This window comes from Hippoglossus hippoglossus, chromosome 5 (genome assembly GCF_009819705.1).
Source record: "Hippoglossus hippoglossus isolate fHipHip1 chromosome 5, fHipHip1.pri, whole genome shotgun sequence".
Classification (NCBI taxonomy): domain Eukaryota; kingdom Metazoa; phylum Chordata; class Actinopteri; order Pleuronectiformes; family Pleuronectidae; genus Hippoglossus; species Hippoglossus hippoglossus.
Window position 1 is genome coordinate 15,836,967 of NC_047155.1, and position 18,284 is coordinate 15,855,250.

General features: G+C 40.0%; 2 protein-coding genes across 7 annotated transcripts in view; one reads left to right on the top strand and one right to left on the bottom strand.

Moving 5' to 3' along the window:
• ankrd33ab (ankyrin repeat domain 33Ab) overlaps positions 1 to 3,703 on the bottom strand; it is a 3,810-nt gene extending 107 nt beyond the window's left edge. Inside the window, exons 1-4 of the mRNA XM_034584931.1 lie at positions 3,680 to 3,703; positions 3,437 to 3,566; positions 2,703 to 2,843; positions 917 to 1,646 (exon numbers count right to left, since the gene is read on the bottom strand). Of these exons, the coding sequence (XP_034440822.1) occupies positions 917 to 1,646; positions 2,703 to 2,843; positions 3,437 to 3,566; positions 3,680 to 3,703 (1,025 nt within the window). The remainder of the gene's footprint in view (positions 1 to 916; positions 1,647 to 2,702; positions 2,844 to 3,436; positions 3,567 to 3,679) is intronic.
• The window catches only part of arhgef25b (Rho guanine nucleotide exchange factor (GEF) 25b), a 34,072-nt gene that overhangs the window by 1,625 nt on the left and 14,163 nt on the right, over positions 1 to 18,284 (top strand). For 3 of the 6 annotated variants that reach the window (XM_034585036.1, XM_034585034.1, XM_034585035.1), the window contains exons 2-4: positions 3,734 to 3,958; positions 6,245 to 6,401; positions 7,443 to 7,548. In XM_034585036.1, the coding sequence (XP_034440927.1) occupies positions 3,849 to 3,958; positions 6,245 to 6,401; positions 7,443 to 7,548 (373 nt within the window). In that variant the 5' untranslated portion in view covers positions 3,734 to 3,848. Of the gene's footprint in view, positions 1 to 3,733; positions 3,959 to 5,934; positions 6,402 to 7,442; positions 7,549 to 10,763; positions 11,120 to 18,284 lie in introns of those variants that run through there. The other 3 variants (XM_034585037.1, XM_034585040.1, XM_034585038.1) reach the window with 3 other exon arrangements.

An 18,284-nucleotide genomic window follows, 5' to 3' on the forward strand; every position in this document is an offset into this window, starting at 1 on the left:
CATGTCACATCTGTCACATTACACACGGTATTTGATCCATTGTTGAGATAAGATTATCGATCCATACGGCTTTAAACACAAATTAATCGAGCATTTTTCACTTTCTTTTATTGATTATTCATTTCATACTGAGTCCATGCACTCACAGAGTAAATTAGCAGGATAAATCATATGAATTTTGTATTGGCAGTATCAGAAAATGGCATAAACGCTGTGCAGTATTGACAAATGATTTTTGCTGACTATTTACAAAAGATAACTTACAACAAATGCAACAGAAAACAAACAATATTATATGAGCTAGTAATATAAATGAGCTATGACACAGGTGTATATTTCTTTATTTGCATCTTGCATAAGGGAATGATGGTGCAGGTTTACATACAGTGTTTGTCTATAAGTGTTTTATGTGAATGATGAGGTAGATACTATGAAAACTTTAGCACTTGTGAGACTGAATCAATCAGTGAGCATGGGTTTCATGTATTATATCATAATCATTTTAGATTCTATAAACTTCAAATATATTCATGTAAAAATAAACTTTATTTTCTGTTCTATTTCAAAATATATATTTTTATAAATATATTATTTGTCTCAACCTTTAAACTGAAAGCCTCAAACTCCTCAAGAGTCTTTGCAGTTCTCACTTGAGGCCCTCCGTCAGTCAGTGTTCCTTTTTATGGGTTCCATTTTCACTGATAGTTTCCAATGTATTTGGTTTTGGTTCTTTAGTCCTGAGTTGAACACATTTAAAAAGTAATCGCAGGAGCAGAAAAGCCCTTATTCTTAAAACTCCTATTTTTTGGTCTTCTTGCTGTCTTTCCTTTTCTCCTTCTGTTCTTTTTCTTGCTTCTCTTTCTCTTTCTCCATCTTCTTCTTCTCTTTCTTTTTCTCATCCTTGATCTCCTTGTACCTCCATATGGGTGGTTCCAGGAAGCCCTTGATCTTGTTCTTCTTCTTCTTCTTCTCTTTCTTTGGCGTTGCCTCTGTCGGCCTGATGACATCTATCTTGGGAATGCAGCCGGAGGGGAACACGCTGTTCCTTCTCGCCATGCTGCGAGGAATAAATGTGTCAGCAACTTTGGTGGAGGCCATTGATAGGATGCTGCCTCGCCGTATAGTGTCGGCACAGCATGTTGTGTCGATGGACTCTACAGAGTGGATTGTGGGGATGATGTGTGACACAGAGCCGTTGCTGTGGCATACCGACCCCTCTTCTAGCTTCTTGTCTGGGTGTTTCACCACCAGCTCTGGTACAGCCAGCCGCCTCTTCCCCACCTCTGGAGGGCTCCTGGGGCAGAGTGGACGGCATCCAGTTGAAATTAGGGGACTATGAACACTGGTGGTCATGCGGACCATGTGGTCCAAGACCCCGTTGTCCTGTGGGTCACGAGGTAAACTGAACCCAAATGAGTTTTTTATCCGCTGGGTAATCTTTTCCGTGGCGCTTTTCTCAGCTGTGGCCTTGGCTACCTTCTCCTTGAGCTGAGGCCATTCAGGGACATAAGTCTCACAGAACTGCTCAGCTTTTGGCCGAATGTTCAAGCGACGGAGGCGATGCAAGGTCTCATAGCGTCCTGTTTTCAGTGCCCAGTCCCGAGCACATTTTCCTTTTGTGGAGTCGACTTCGTGAATGTTTGCTCCTGGAAAGAAAGATGGTAGAGTAGAGACACAAAGCGAGCAGGGGTTAATATCTAATCAGAAGTTCAAAGAACAATGCAATCAATCCATACTATAATCTCTGGGTTGTCAGAATGTGAATTGGTCTTACTGTCTTACTCACTTCTCCAATGATAATGCAAACAACAAATAAGGACTTGCAGTGATTTTAGAAAAACGTGTGTCGTCTAAAAATATCTCTGCAGATGGCTTATCTCCTACCCGCCTTCAGGACTTGGACGGCAGAGATTACTGCAGGTTGTGTTAAGATGTGGTAACGTCCTCAGAATGATCCCTTAAACCAGCCTGGCGTCACTGGCACGTTCACTCGCGAACAGAGTTAGCCAGCTTCAAATATGGACGGGTAAACCATGGGGTCATCTATTCTCACCTCCAGTGCTGTAACTGTTCATTTAGAGCTGTACGAGTCCTGGGTAATAAGCTAGGGTTTTCAGGGGTTTCGAAAATAAACAGATCTAATAATAATCATAGGACAGAAGCTTTTGTGTGAGTATGACACTGTCAAAAGTCTGTTTCACCAGAGGATGAATTAGATTTGTTGAAAAAAAGTTTGTGAAAATTGAGCATTCTTGTGAGTCCTGGCAAGACAACTCCACTAAGAGTCATCAGAGAAATACAAACGTACTGTGACACATTATCTTATATGTGCATGTAAATGTATTTATTTGCCTTCTTTTTCATGGAGGATTGAAAGGACAATGACTTAATTTATGTAACTGACAGATCCAATGCTTATTCACTATTATTTATAATTATTATGCACTACAAACTGGTTGCTTTACAACTAATATGTTCTTTTAAGGCCATAAAGCTCCTAAAATATATTTTTTTCCAGAAGATATAACACATTATGAAAGAAATCAATATTTGTGTCCAGTAAACAAGAGAGGAAATGCTGTGCCTGAATTTATAAATCAATACCTGTGTATGTTGTGTTTCACAGAAACTAATAAATTGTTGAAAACAGAAAGTGTATGAAAAAAAGTCGGTAGCTGTCGTTGTATTCCGCTCTTACATACCAGCCATAACGAGGGTAGCCACGACATCATTGCGCCCGGTCATAGCAGCTTTGATGAGGGCTGTGAAACCACGACAGTCCTTTATTTCCAGGTCTACACCGGGATAGTAGTTCAGAAGATACATGACTGTGCTGATATGACCTGGAGAGTAAGACACAAGAATTCAGAGCTTACATCAGCAGTTTAACATTTGAAAAAGTGGTTCCAATAAAAATCTCAATTCACTTGACTCAGGAGCATCAGGGAGATCAGGCTGATCTCAAGTTAACAAGGTAACAGTTGTTTTGCCATCACCAGATCTGAACTATTATAATCTCCCCCTGTCATTGTGGCCACAGACCATTATTCTACATGTGACCCTCTCACAGAGATGTTATGCACCTTCCTCCAGTTGTTATCTATCAAGGTTCCTAACTCAACCTTGGCTCCTGTGCATACTGCCATAGATAAAAGGGGACTCAGTATTATAACACTAATGTGTGGTGGATTTAGTTAATCTCTCTCTGACTTCACTCTATGTAGTACTGCCATCCTGGGTTATCGGCCCAAAGAATAAGACAATGCAGACAAAGAAAACTAAAACAAAATTAATTAAATAGATTCAAACCATACATATATCTATAACTACCATGATTGTATAGTTCAGTTTTTTTTGTTGATCTATATACTAACCTTACTGCTTGTTTTATGCATTAAGTAAACTTTGTTTTTCATGTCCCGTGTGTACAACTCACCAGCTTGGGACGCGATCATCAGTGCAGTGTTGCCTTCATTGTCCTGGTGGTTTATGTCTATAAAAGGACAGCTGTGAAGCCCATACACGATATCTATGAAACCTTTGCAGCAAGCCACCATCAAGCCATTCTGTTGTTATAAAGATAAATAACAATGACATTAGATTTGAGATATCACTGTATGTCAAAGATTTTAATTAGAAGTTCTGGATTATTATTTTTCTGAATGACCCAGACTCTCACCCAGCTGTTGATGTCCAGTTCCATGACCTCCTCTTTTGTGACCCCTCTCTCCAGAACTCGCCGCAGAGAGACAGGCTCATTGCGGGCGCATGCTTGATACAGAGTCGACACCGCACGTCTGTTCGTTACCTCTGGCGAGTATTCAGGAAGCACCGAGTCATCGGAGAGGATGCTGTCTGAGTCGGACTCGCTCCCCGACAGAGACATGCCGTCCTCATCGGGGCCTGAGCCCAGGTGTGGATCCTTCGCTGCAGTCGCCATCCTCCAACGGCAGAACAGGTGAGACGGTTCTATGTCCTTTGGCTACATCTGCAAGAAAAATCAAAAATAGAAACTGGATGTTTTTTAGAGCAACAAAAGGTGCAATCGGGTGCACTTTAGAGATGGAGACTCAGCGTGGATGAATTTTCCCTCCCTGGAAAAAACCTCAATTACACATAATGCCAAGTTGAAATAATCTCCTCACTGTAGGCACCAAGTTACTGGTGAATCACAACATGTACTGTACACGTCAAGCCTCAGATCTGCCACACTGATACATCAAAGGTTATCTTTTTGACAGTTTGACAAGCATGAGTTTGTCAGACGAGGATTATGTGGAGCTGTATGAGCTCAACGTGCCTTTAGTGTTGAGTAACTGGATCAGTATCTAAAAGCCCTGCTTGAACATACAGGAGGGCTAAATGAGGAACAACCCACCTCAGAATAACCTCAGTCACATGTGGTCCTGGTAAACTCATGGTTTGTCTCTATATGGCTTTTTCAACGAAATATTTTTTTTTGTGTGTTTTTCAGGCACCTATTTCATCACAAGTGTGTGTTTCTGAAACTGTGAAATCAATGGAGCAGAATTGTGATTTAATAATATTTCACATCTGTAAAGTAAAAATCACTGACAGTGGTTTTCCAAATGTTTTCACACAAATTGTGTGAAAAACCTTTAAAAAAACTTTAAATACAAAATTAATACAAATTATTGATGCCACAGGTTTGCTCAGTTCCATGAAATAAAAGTGAAGAAATGTAAATGCAAAGTCAGAAATGCAGCATTTCTCATCCTCCATCTCCTACAATCCTCTACAACCAAACTGACACTGATATATGAATTTACATATATATAGAACATAAACTTACCATAAAGTGTAATAAATCAGTTGTAGATGTATCCACATGTTAGTTTGTTCTTCTCCCAGCTTCTCTGACTGGTTGCAGACTCGAAGTTTCGACTTCCTCTAACAGTCCCACTTTATGTTTTTAGAGCAGCGGACAGGTCACGCTTCTCTTCCTCCTGATACTTTACCCATTTCCACCCCTCATATTGTCGTGATGATATAAAACTGAGGGGAGGAGCCTTTGCGGAGTCTTCGCAGAGACTTTTGTGTGTTCAGCTCCTGTGCTGAGCTCATCCCACTTACCACAGCTTTATGGAGAGGATTACTTTCTACTCTGGCCACGTTCATCTTTTCGCAAAACACCAGTGATTCCCACACTATGTGCTACTTATATGTCATTTACTTGGCCAAACTAAAGATAATTTCTCCAAGTTTGCTATTTTTTTCCCTGTCATGTAGAATCCCCCATGTTTTAACTTTAAGATAATGTCTCATAGGTACATCTGTCTGACAGGATAATGGCACAAGGGGGTAATAACAATCACAACCACACCCTGTCTTCTGTCAAATATGAAACAATATTTATTCATGTAAAACGTAAAGTATTTTGTATTCGGTCCACAAATAAGTCATTAATCCTATTGTGAATGTTTAAAATGTCAGAAGAAACTAATTAATTGTTAAGACTGACCAGCAGTCAAATCCCATCAGAGGTGACCAAGGTGCACTGAACAGATGGGTCCGAATCCAGGTACCGATTCAATCCATTCCAATTCAGTTTAGTCAGAGCAACAGCAACAAAACTTAATTTGCAGAAGGACAGTGGGAGTTCAGGCTGTAATGATGGTATTTCTCAGATTTTCCACAGGATGGGGATCTCTCTCTCTTTGTTCACATGCTCTGATCTCAGACTTCAGCCTTTATAATGCCGTCCCATTCTGAAAACTCATGAGTGGTTATTTGTGTCTTAAATATCACAAATGTACCAACTATATTAATCTGATTTAAATCTGAATCTCTGTTCTTCATAGTGAAGTCTAGCAGAACTTTTGTATATTCAATGCAGCCTTGCTCCAGTGTAGAGACTGAAAGAAAAGTTCTCAAATTTAAATGTACATAATACATTTTTTGTTTATTATATAGGTGGTATAACAGGGTCTGCCCGATGATAACACGTTACTTGAAGCTCCTACTTTGGGACTGGACACAGAGTGAAACTCGTCTCTGAGGCGTGACTGGACCTGTCCCTCAGATAGCCTTTTGCAGAGAGGCCCGAGGACAGATGACCCTGCAATTGACCAGCTGTCCTCATCTGCCCAGAGGAGAAAAGGATCTGGTGAAGAAGTGAAATGTGTCTCTTTTGCACTTCAGTTGGACATCAAGCAGGATAGCAGAGTTGTTAGTTCTCTCAGGTCCTTATCACTTTTGCCTTTTTTTCAAATCTTATATGAAGACAGAAGAATGAGGCAGAATTTAAAAGCTTAAGGAAAAGAAACAGGACGCCAGATCAGGACGAAATCAAAAGGAGCAGAAAAAAAAAGCAAGAGATGAAGACGTTGGCCAAAGTGCAAGGCAGGACTGGACAGCTTCTGGGATACAGGGTTGATAAAGTGAGTGTCTGGTCCATGTTTCCAACATTGTTCAAATGGTTATAACTAACTTATCATGTGGCTCCACAAACACTGTGGGAAATGTAACTGAGAGTCTAATAACTAAAAACAAGAACACACAAAGTAAGAAGAGTAATGTATGTGGATTTTCTGTTGTCAGATTTCTTATAACCATTTTTTTGTGTGTAGTTTAATATGTTTATCAATTTTTATGCAATATTAACATGATTCATTGCAAAACGTAGGATTTTCAGTCTATTTTAGAATAAACATAACAATAAGCAATGTATATATATATAAAATAAATAATCTATTATGAAAGTACAGTTATGTATGGCAGTACTCTACTTTTCCAAGTTTTCAGTGCAAATCCATGAGAATAGAACAAGTTGCAAAACCTTTCTTCAATACATCCTCTGTCCTTTTGAACTTTAATGTTTTATTAGAAGTTACCTTTAATATAACCATTTATTCTGTAGTATTTCTTGTCTTCTTTGAGCCTATTTGATGTTTTGCTGTCTCCCAATCACTTTTGTCTTGTCGGAGAAATTCCTGGGATAAGATAAGAAACTACTCGGACTGAAGCAAAAATAGCAAAGAGAGAAGGGTGGAGAAAGAGGGAGGTGAAACAGAGTGGAGGAGTGGTATAATTAGCTCTATCACTTTTTCTGTTGTGTTACTATCTGACTACCAATCAACCCATCATGCACATTAAAATGCATATAGAGCCATAATTAAATGCTTAACTAAAATATGAGGTCTTTTTTGAGATTGACATTTTATTCTATTGAAAAAAAATATGAAAATGTAAACCAATACACAAAAACACAGACCCACCCAACCCCCATGTTCAGTAAATCACTGTAAAAGGGTTTTGAGGATCATTAAGCGTGAAGGCGAGTAATAGGCGAGTCAGACAGCTTGATCTCAAACACCTTGGAGAGGTTAGAGGTGACCGTCTTCAAGAATCTGAAGAATTCATCCTAAACTAATTTGGCTTTTTAACTTCAATCACTTACTCGTGTCTGTCTTGTGTGCAAGATTTCAGACAAGAGCCGGGAGAAACTGTTGACTGATGAAAACAACCAGGACACCAAGACGCATTTCAAGTGGGCCAGGAAATCCAGTGTGGCTGCGGGATGTGAAGGTAGTGACTTTATCTACTGTACTGACGTCTTTTACGTTGAGCAGAGCTAACTTATAGAAAGGAAGAGCAGTGGCCAGATCAGAGATCTCACTGAAAGTGTTGCAATTTGTCACTGGTGGGATGTAACAAAGTACATTTACTGTGTAACTGGACTTAAGTACATTTTTCATGTCACTGCACTTAAGTAGATTCATTTTTAGGTACTTGTCAGTTTTACTCCACTACATCTACATATATCAGCAAATATTTGTACTTTCTGTTCCACTTCATTTATTACAAACATTGTGTTACATGTTTGTTTTTTGTTATGTTTTTAAAAGTTATAGTATTCAATCAAGTAATCAATAATGAGAGGGGAACTGGTTCACTGATCCAATAACAGCAGGCAGGTAAAATCAGACCCCGCCTCCTCCTGCAGGGGCTCTCAGTGAAGAAACACCTGAAATGGATTCTGAAGAGGTCACTGCCACTATTATTATAATGGCAGTGGCCTTTTCATTAGGGAATAGGATAGACTTGGCAAGTACTTATATTTGTAATTCTTTAAGTATATTTAAAAGAAAATATACTTTTATTCAAACAGAAGAGACTAATGTGATATTTTTACTTTTATTTAGTACATTTTTGTATATTTATTTGTAATTTTACTTAAGTAAAATGGTTGAGAACTTCCTCCACCACTGCACTTTGTACACAAAACTTAAAATAATTGACTGATTTAAGACTTGAAATACTCAAAGTAACAATTTACATCCTGATAATTAAAAATCTAATTAGGCATGTGTACGCTCATATACACATGCATGCGCATGCAGTAATCCTGCATTGTGGGGGGATCAGTGTGTTTCAGCTCACAGAGATCATCATTTTAGCAGTGTTTTTAAAAGCTTAACTCGACGGCCAAGAGAGCAAGAGCATTTTGATATTTTTATAGCTGTAATCTGTCCTTGGTGGATTGAGATTCCATGGTTGTGTTGGTCAACCTGTGATGTGACTGTGTACTTATCTGTGTGTGTGTGTCTCGTACAAACAGCAGCTGTATTAGAGACAAATTCTTCTCTGTTTTGTTTTTTGTCCTCCTTTTTCACTGACTCTGTTCATGTTTGGGTTCGGCTGAGTTTATCCATAAATCTCCTTGAATCACACAACCTGATGCCACGAGCCTGGACAGCTGTGCTCAGAAGATCATCCAGTCATGAATACTTAATCTTTGCTTTGAGATTAAATCGGCCTGCCTCCATCCAGCCAGCTCAGTTTGATGCTTGTGTTGAATATTTCCACATGTTGGTTTGTCCACAGCAGAGGAAAAGCTTTGGTACCTGTGGTGACAAAAGTGAGCAGGCAACTGATTTGTTGATTAGAGCAGATGGTCCTTAACCTTCATGTTTATTATTTATTATCTTTGTTGATCTGCAAAGGTCAACTCAGTCACTCAATCTGTTTTTGATTTGGTTGTATTGAATCACTTACAGAGCAGCACTCACAGTAGGATTGTCTTAGTGTTTGTGCTCACATTACAGATTTTTGGTCGCTAGAAGTTAAAACCCATGTTTAGCAAAAATCTTTTCAATTTTTTCTTTCTTTCTGTCTTTTCTTTTCCTTGTCGTTCCTTTTTTCTCCAATCTTGTAGTTCACTTGTGACCCCGTTAAATGAAGCTATGTGCATATGATTCACATCATTTTTACAATCATCAAACCATTCAGTGTCCCCTCGTGACCTATGAATGGGGCATTGTCATCCTACAAGAGACCACTTCCATCAAGAAAGACATTTTTCACCATAGGATAAAGGTGATCAAGCAAAACAACTTTGTATTGATTTGCAGAGATCCTTTACTCTTCAAGACAAGAGGACCCAAACTATACCACCAAAATAGAGGGTTGGTTTGGGTTTTGGGTTTGGCCTAGGTCTGTTGGTGCACACCACAAATACACTCACCCACTTGATGAAGGATGACTCATCTGACTATATATATTTTTTGCACCTCTTTCATTATGTAGATTCATCTTTGTAATGAGGTGTTTACGCACTGCAAACCTACCATAACATTCCTCTCTTCCCCTCAGAGAGACCTCTTGTGGACACTTCCGATCATGTCCTGCATTGATATTCTCAGTTACTTGAGGAAGAGTTGCTCCTCTGTTTTTCCCACATATCACACTAATGCAGTCACAATCATCACATCCATCAAATATGCTCTGTCAAACACAATTTCCAACCTTATTTACTGAAGTCCTTTCCATGGATTAAATGCAGAAGTAACTGAACAATGAACCTTCTTTTAAAAATCACTATTACTCCTTTTGACACAAAATCACAGTCAACTGGAGCTGCTTAGTATCTTTATACAAACCACAGAGCATGATAAGATATTAATTGCTTCATTGAACCTTTGTGAAAGAATCACCACTCATCTTTTTAGATTTTCCTTTAATTTGTCATGCTCCTTCCTTCTCTCTTCATCATGTAATGACCCCTCATTTCTTGTCTTGCGGGGTCCCACAATGTGAGTGTCCAGCATTTGTTCATAAACAACATTTTTCAACGAATCAAAATTTTGACCTTAAGATGGCGCTAGATAGACAGTCTGGTGGTCCCCAATTGTGACAATGCATCCATTAGTTGTTGAGACATTGCTCTCTAAAACACAAATGCCATTCTCACGATGGGGCTAGAGGAAAGGTTTGTACATTCATCCATTGACAACCATGAATAACTTTACAATATGTGATGAAGACCTATTTATTAGATTTGACATTTCACTGGATAAATTAAAACTTTGGTAATTGTACTAAATGAAAAGTTGAGGGATCAACAAAGTCATTCGGGTTCGACCTTACTGGATCATGAATTTCTCTACAAGAGTCTATGGTAATCCATTTAGTAGTTACTAAGATATGGATCAAAGTGTTGGACAACCGGACACCCAAGATTGCCAATGGCAAGACAATGACTATAGAGAGAGAATCCGTTTTACATTGTTTACTACTTGTGCTTCACTGCTCATTGACAGTAGGCAGGAGAGAAGGGAAGCTGATGAGGGATGTATGAAGATGGAGGGGAGGGGGAACAGCAGGGGCGGAGGGATAAATGAGAGGAGGTGGGACTGGGAAACAGATGCTGGCACAGCAACACTTTAGTCACCACTCCCTCCCTCGTCACAGCTCCTCCCCTTCCCTGCCTCCTCTGTTGCTCCCTCACTTACTTTTGGTCCCTCTCATAATCTTTGCCTACTATCTGACCACACAGAACCGCTGTGGTTTTCTGCTGCTGCTCGTCTTCAAATCATGGGATAGTGACAGCATTTCTGCTTAGATTTGGACGATGACAATGGAGCTCTTCAATGTGCACTTTCCCTCTCATCTCATTTGAGGATTACCACAGGAATAGTGTGTCTGCATGTGCTTGTGTATGTGTCGGTCCAGCACTATGCCTGCTTCTGATGGTCTCGGGTCCTGCAGCAGGAGTGGATCATCATGAGAGGGGGTCACCACCAGCGAGGGTGTGGGTGTCAGCACCTGTTCAGAAAACTGCTCAGCAAATGTGGCTGCTGCATTGTCCGAGTCAGAGGTACGTAGATGCTCGGCTCCTCTGGAGGACTTTTACAGTAGATGATGACTGAGGAATAAAGTCCACATGTAAAGTTTTCTCCTTTTCACTTTTCGACACATTTAGAATATCAGGTTGAGGTTATAATCTTAGCAATGCACTCAGGTTCCCTTTCTCGTAGGACCTTGCAAAGCCAGAGCATCCCTGTATTAATTCTGCTAAGATGCTACTGGGAACAACTGCCTCAGCCACATTTAGCTGCAAAAACCTTGATGAGGCTGCCAGCAAACAGTAATTTACAGAAACAGTAACTACAAAGGTACTGTCCTTTATTTCCTGTTAAGTGTACTGCATATTGTATGCTATACATTACACATATATGACGCAAGTGTATCTCTGACAGAAGTGTTACCATGCTCACACATTACAGGTAGTGTTATTTCTTTTTTGAGACACTATATCGACTCTGCTATCTCAGGAGCTCTGAAGTGGGGATACCAGCAACGTTTGTGAACTTTGTGCTTCTTACTGACATAGATCACATGGATCATTAAAGGGAAAGAGAGGTGGAAACAGTGGATTATTCCTTTAAATGCGAAGTTTGCATGACTGCATGAAATGCAACTGTGGTGGACGGTTTTGTTTGTGGATTTATACATTTGGAGACGAGGCAGAGATTTATTATTACAAATTATCTTCACCTTTGGATTACAGTAAATTTTCAGTCTGTGTTTGTAAGGAGAGGGAGTTGTAGATAAAACAAGAGCAGCCAGAGAGTGATTCATGTTCCATAGAGATGGTGTTTGATTCTTAACTGGATCTCTTGTCAAGCAGTGATCGATCCCTCTATCTGCACTGGCCAATAAATCCTTCAGTGAGAAAAGTTTTATCTGCATCGATGACAAAGGTCCAGGACTGATTGTGGTACTTGATGAAGACAAGAGTGTTAGGGTCAGATCTTTTTTCTTTCTTAACCAATAGCTTGGACAATACAGGTCTCTATTCTTAACTCCATCCTATTATTCTTATTCATATATCTATGCCTGGGGCGGCACAGTGATGCTGTGGTTGGCAATTTTGCCTCTCAGCATCATGGGATCGAATCCTGCCAGGGCCTTTCTGTGTGGAGTTTGCAAGTTGTCCCGCTGTACTCCCACAGTCAGAGCACATGCAGATTGGGGTTAGGTTAATTGGAGATATTGAATTGACCATAGGTGTGAATGGTTGATCGTATGTTGGCCTTGCGATGCACAGGTGACCTGTCCAGGTTCTACTCTACCTCTTGCACAATGTCAGCTGGGACTGGCTCCAGCCTCCGTGCGACACTCAAAGGAAAAGCGGTTGAGATGATGGATGGACGGATGAATGTAAATCTATAGTTGATTTATCTTTGAGAAGTCTGTTTTATACATTTCTTCAGTTTAGTTTTGTCGGGTTGTAGAGTTCTATTATACATTTTAGATACTGTGATATTCTCTTTTATTTGATCTTTTATCAATTGCTTTATCAGATGCGTATTTGCTGTTCTGTGTAGATACACATGTGTGGCAGTGGGTGGAAGTGGGTGTGACTGTTGCAGTGTAAAGGCAGTTGAACACAAATTCAAAGACACATGCACACACACACACACACACACACACACACACACACACACACACACACACACACACACACACACACACACACACACACACACATTGCGTCCCATTACTGCCCCGACCCCTTAAATCCTCTGTTGTTCCAGTTGCTCGGGAGTGATTACAGAGCAGCTCTTCTGCCTTGACACACGCTAGAAATAAACGTGTGAAATGTGAAAATGAAAACAGCCTTGTGTTGAGATGCTTTCTCACCTTTGTTCACAAAGCTTAATAGAACATCTCTGACACTTTTTTTAGAGATGCACAGCGCCTTTGTGACGTGAAGTCAGTGTTGCTGTTAAAAAAGGTGTTTTCTCCCATCTGACTATAAAAGATAAACCTTCTTTTGTCTGTGGATGAGTTTGCTTTGTGTTTGAATAGAAACACTAGCAATCACAGTCAGCATAGCACCTGCTCTCTTATTTCCATGTAATCGGTTCTTCTCTACCTCCATACCTTTTTATACTGTGGTTGTAGGACGGATGTTCTTTAGCTGGAAAGCCTTTGCTGCATTTGTCAGTTTTCGTTCTTCTTCTTGCAAGTTGTTCTTATGTGATATGGAACTTGCTCCTTTGATTTTTCAGGTTTCTGATCTTCCTTTCCTCCCTTAAAGACTTCCATCTTATAATAAGACCTTAATTTGGCAGTCCTTCCCTCACTCTTTCACTTCATTTGTTTTATTTCAAGGTCCAACAGTTATTTATAAAGGTAAAGAATTTTTGGGAAACTTGATTAGAAATTTACTTACAAGTCCTGATAGCGATGTCATTGTATTCATAAACACACAGCACTCTGACTCAGAAACTGCCATGACTAGTCCTATATAATAGTCCTCTAGCCCATTGGTGTGTGTGTGTGTGTGTGTGTGTGTGTGTGTGTGTGTTTGTGTTTGTGTGTGTGTGTGTGTGTGTGTGTGTGTGTGTGTGTGTGTGTGTGTGTGTGTGTGTGTGTGTGTGTGTGTGTGTGTGTGTACTTGTCTTTCTATAGTTATGAGGGCTAATTTTGGTTCAATACCATCATTTTGAGGACATTTTGAATGGTCCTTAAAAATTAAAAGGGCTGAGGGTTAAGACTTGGTTTTCGGATTAGGGTTAGGGTTAGAATTAGGTTTAGGTTAGGGTTAGGGTTAGAATTAGGTTTAGGTTAGGGTTAGGCTTTTAGTTGTGATGGTTAAGATTAGGGTAAGGGAATAGGGAATGCATTATGTCAATGAGTGTCTTCACAACTGGAGAGACAGGTGTGTTTGCATGTGTGTGTGTGTCTGAGGTCATTATTGCTGGTGAAATGATGATTAACAAGCACAAAAGTGTTTATTTACACAGCACACCTACGTATGAGGTAGACTACATACCAACTTCGGCAATTTGGACTTTAGTATTTGATTGTTGAATGCTTGAATACTGTCTTGGAACCAGACTGATCTGCATTTGAACTTGATTTGTGTCAAATCACACAACTAGAGTCACACTCAGTAGAGTGCATGCCTCTGCCAAGGCCCAGCAGTCCCCTTAAATTCAATCGAGCCTTATAGCCAAGGCCACATTACTTTATTTCAGTTACATGGTAGTTTCAGGTTTCTAGCCGTAATTGTTATTGTACAGTAGTTGATTAAAGCTTATCCCTTATGAAACCACATAACCTCTGCTATCAGCATTTTTATTTGGGTCAACACCAAATTGCACACACCCATAGATATCAGTCCGCTAACTATGCCTGATATTTTTCATCAAGTTCCATGAAAAAAGGATATTGGTGAAAATTTCAAAAAACACCCTGGCAATGTTAAAGAAAGTGATAAAGAATTGCTGGATCTGCCCCTTTTTCTGAATCCACGCCAGAATGTGTTCTTTCCTGACCCATGTCCCAGTTTCTTGGAAATCCGTTCAGTACTTTTTTGTAATCCTGCTGGCAAGCAAACAGACAAACTAGAAGAAAGAAACAAACGGACATCGGTGAATACACAACATCCTTGAATGAGGTGATTAGTCAATTATAAATCGTATCCCGACTAGGGAAAGGTTCAGTAAACACAGACAACTCCTTAAGGCAATTAAATTGATTTACACAATGTATTTAACATAAAATACACATTAAAACATTTCTAAGAGATGAAATCATTAACACTGTCACCAGATCCAGTCATATTGGGCTCAAAAGGTCTGCTGCACTTCCTGTTGAAATACTGCCAAGAAAAATAAATACTCAGTCCACATCACTGTCATCTCCAAAACTACATATCAGCCACTTTCACATCGTCCACATCCATTGAATCCTGAGGACTGATGCACAACTCTATAGATACACATGAGTGACAGATTAATAGAATTAAAGACATGCGCGCACACACACACACACACACACACACACACACACACACACACACACACACACACACACACACACACACACACACACACACACACACACACAAGCGTATACATAAATACCAAAGGATGTGCCCATGCTATGTCCAAATGTCAGAGTTTAATTCCAGACCAAGCTCATCGTTGTAGTTTTGTAAGTTTACTGTTTAAAGGTGGGGTTGGTGATTTGTTTCTGAAACAGTTCTAATCTTATTTGTTTTCATTCTCTCCACGTCTGCTGTACATTTGCTCTCAGCACCAAACATCAGACAAAGTTAGCAACTTGCTGTTATATTATTATTGTTATTATTATTATTATTATTGTTGTTATTATTATTATTATTAGGTTATGTTTACAGTTTAAAGTGCTGCCCCCTAGTGGCTAATGCAGATTTAAGGTTCAGTCAAAGGCTGCAGTGGAGAGCATACATATTTTAAATCTCTATCTGGAAGTAGTTGGGTAGATGCTGGTCTTCTGTTTGGGTTTTCCAGCTCTGTGTTGCATCCTGTTTCTTCACTTCAGACTCAGACCTTCACCAAGAATGTTTTTTGGGGTCGTGAGATAAAATAGCTAAGAGTGACCACAGTGTACGACTGAGAGTCAACACCAGCAGCCTGCAGTGGTGTGGGAAAAAGGAAGTGCTGGCATGTGCAGTGCATGTCCAACATTGTCGAAACTGTAACTGGGTCATTTGTCAATATGCAGGATGTTAATCATAATCATTGTTGTCATTGTTTAACAGCAAAAACAATTGGCTGACTAAAGTCTTGCTGATCAGAGAGATAATCACTGGTCTTATTCAAGAAATTAAAAAAGAGGGAACACAGAGCAGGCGTAACACTGTAAGCAAATTATATTAATAGAATCTAGATGCACTTTGAAATGACTGGTATGTTTCAGTTTGCTAATAAAAACGGAATCACATAGTAATGTAGTAGTGACAGGTGACCAGTGGATAACCATTTACATCAGCATTCAGCTGCTGCAATATTTTAAGAGAACTCCACAAATTGAGATTTCACTCCTGCAACATTGTCGGATTCATCATAGACAGGATCAAAGTCCATTCAACAGTCGGAGGCCATCTTTCAAAATACTAATGTGGCCTCGGGCTCCAAGCTTCTGCAGTGATGAGGAGTAGGCTACTGAGGTCTTCTAGTGAGCTTTATTTTTCTCACATGTACTTTAACCAATGCTGGCTCAAGTCACATCAGGGAAGGACATTTAGACAGACGTCACACAGGTCACACAACTTGTTTCCAGGCAATTCAGGCAAAGTTATTTGATTAAGCTGCATCTAAATAGAAGAGATAGTCGTTCTTATCAGATTCTTGTTCAAGCTTAAATTCCATTCTGTATTTTTTAACCTTTTTCCCTGAGACTATTCTAACTGACAGTAATATAGTGCAATACAGCTAAGTACCCTTCACACATTTCACACTCGTGCTGAATACTAAAAGTCTGGAATTAAATCTGTGGAGCAAGCAAGGTGACATATTTATGTATTTGTGCTTGTGACTGCAAATGGGTGTGTCTTTAATTCTATTAATCTGTCATCCTTCCTGATTGATAAAGCTGTGCACCAATTCTCAGGATTGAATGTATGTGGACGATGTGAAAGTCGCTGATTCATGGTTTTGGGGATGACAGGAATGTAGACTGAAAGGTATTGTTCTTGGCAGTATTTCAACCAGGAAGTGATCCAGATCTTTTGACTGGATCTGATAACAGTTATGAGGAATCCATCCATCAACATGCACGTAATTTCAGTAGCTGTGGTTGTAGAGTGAGTCATCAACTAACGAGAGGGTTGGTGGTACAATCCCCGGCTCCTCCTGTCTGCATGATGAAGGATCCTTGGGCAACCCTGAACCCAAGAAGTGCTGGATGAATGTGTGTTTGAATGTGAGTTGTACTGTAATGCACTTTATATTAAGCAACACTTAATTAAGCTCCCGTATACACGTGGCACACAAATGAAGGACCAGCATGTGACATGTGCAACGCTTTAGTCATGCTTATACTTGGTGAAGTGTCATCATGCTGTTGGAAGCAGCAGTCCAACAGCATCTCAATAACTCCTGCTGTTACTGCCTGTGACCATCTATGGATGTGAGGGGGGAGACTGAGTTAACTGTCTCCCAGTGAGGGAGAGGGAGAGGGTGAGGGAGGGAGGGAGGGAGAGAGAGAGGGAGAGAGAGAGAGAGGGAGAGAGAGAGAGAGAGAGAGAGAGAGAGAGAGAGAGAGAGAGAGAGAGAGAGAGAGAGAGAGAGAGAGAGAGAGAGCACCTTAACAGCGTGATGTAAAGTAGGTCATGGAGGCAGCACTCTCTTCCATCAGTGCCACATAAGCACAGATGTACCCTATGAGAACAATCTTCTCATTATACACCCGGCATTATAAGATCGGTTTATTTATTTTCATAATGTGACTCTTAACTGTAATCATGTAGCATTCAAGTAATAATAGCCATCCATTGCATTTATTGTGGTTTTGCAACGAACGCTAATTCCTCATTAATTCACCTAGCATCACATTGTCCATTGATGACAGACTACGACAAAGTCTTACTCCAATTGACAAAGTGCCACTTTACTGATAAATGGCAAACCAATTTCAAAATATACTTTATTTAAAGTTCAAAGGAAGCCAAACTGCCTCAAATGCCACTTTGTAGCTGGATGCAGTGTCTAAGTGTTCATGTTTTTCCTGATTGGCAGCTTAGACTGACTCATGATTGGCCGAGGATATATACTGATGGGACCTTGCTACCAAGGCTCCATCCCCCCGACCACTGCTGCACAGACTCTGGCTCCGAAAGCACAAGATGGCAGCTTTCCTAACCAGAGTATTTTGGCCTCATTTTTGGATAGTGTGGGGAAATGAAGACATGTCCTCTTTAAATACAGCCTATGATTTGAACACCTGCAGGTCTAAAACACAAAGAGAACAGATCTTAAGTAAACACTTGTCAATATTTACATCCCTTTTTTTGATTTTGTGGAAATATACAGCCTTCAAGTGGAAAAAAATAGTTTCTAGTCTTGTGTATCGAGATGCAGGTTTGTACAATTTGCTGGTCGTGTTTGAGATGCTGATGCCTCGGTGCAACAGTCAGGTTGACTGCCCGCTCGCTCATGTTTGCTGCCATCTTGCTCCATGTGGGTAGGTGTGTTGTGTGAGCC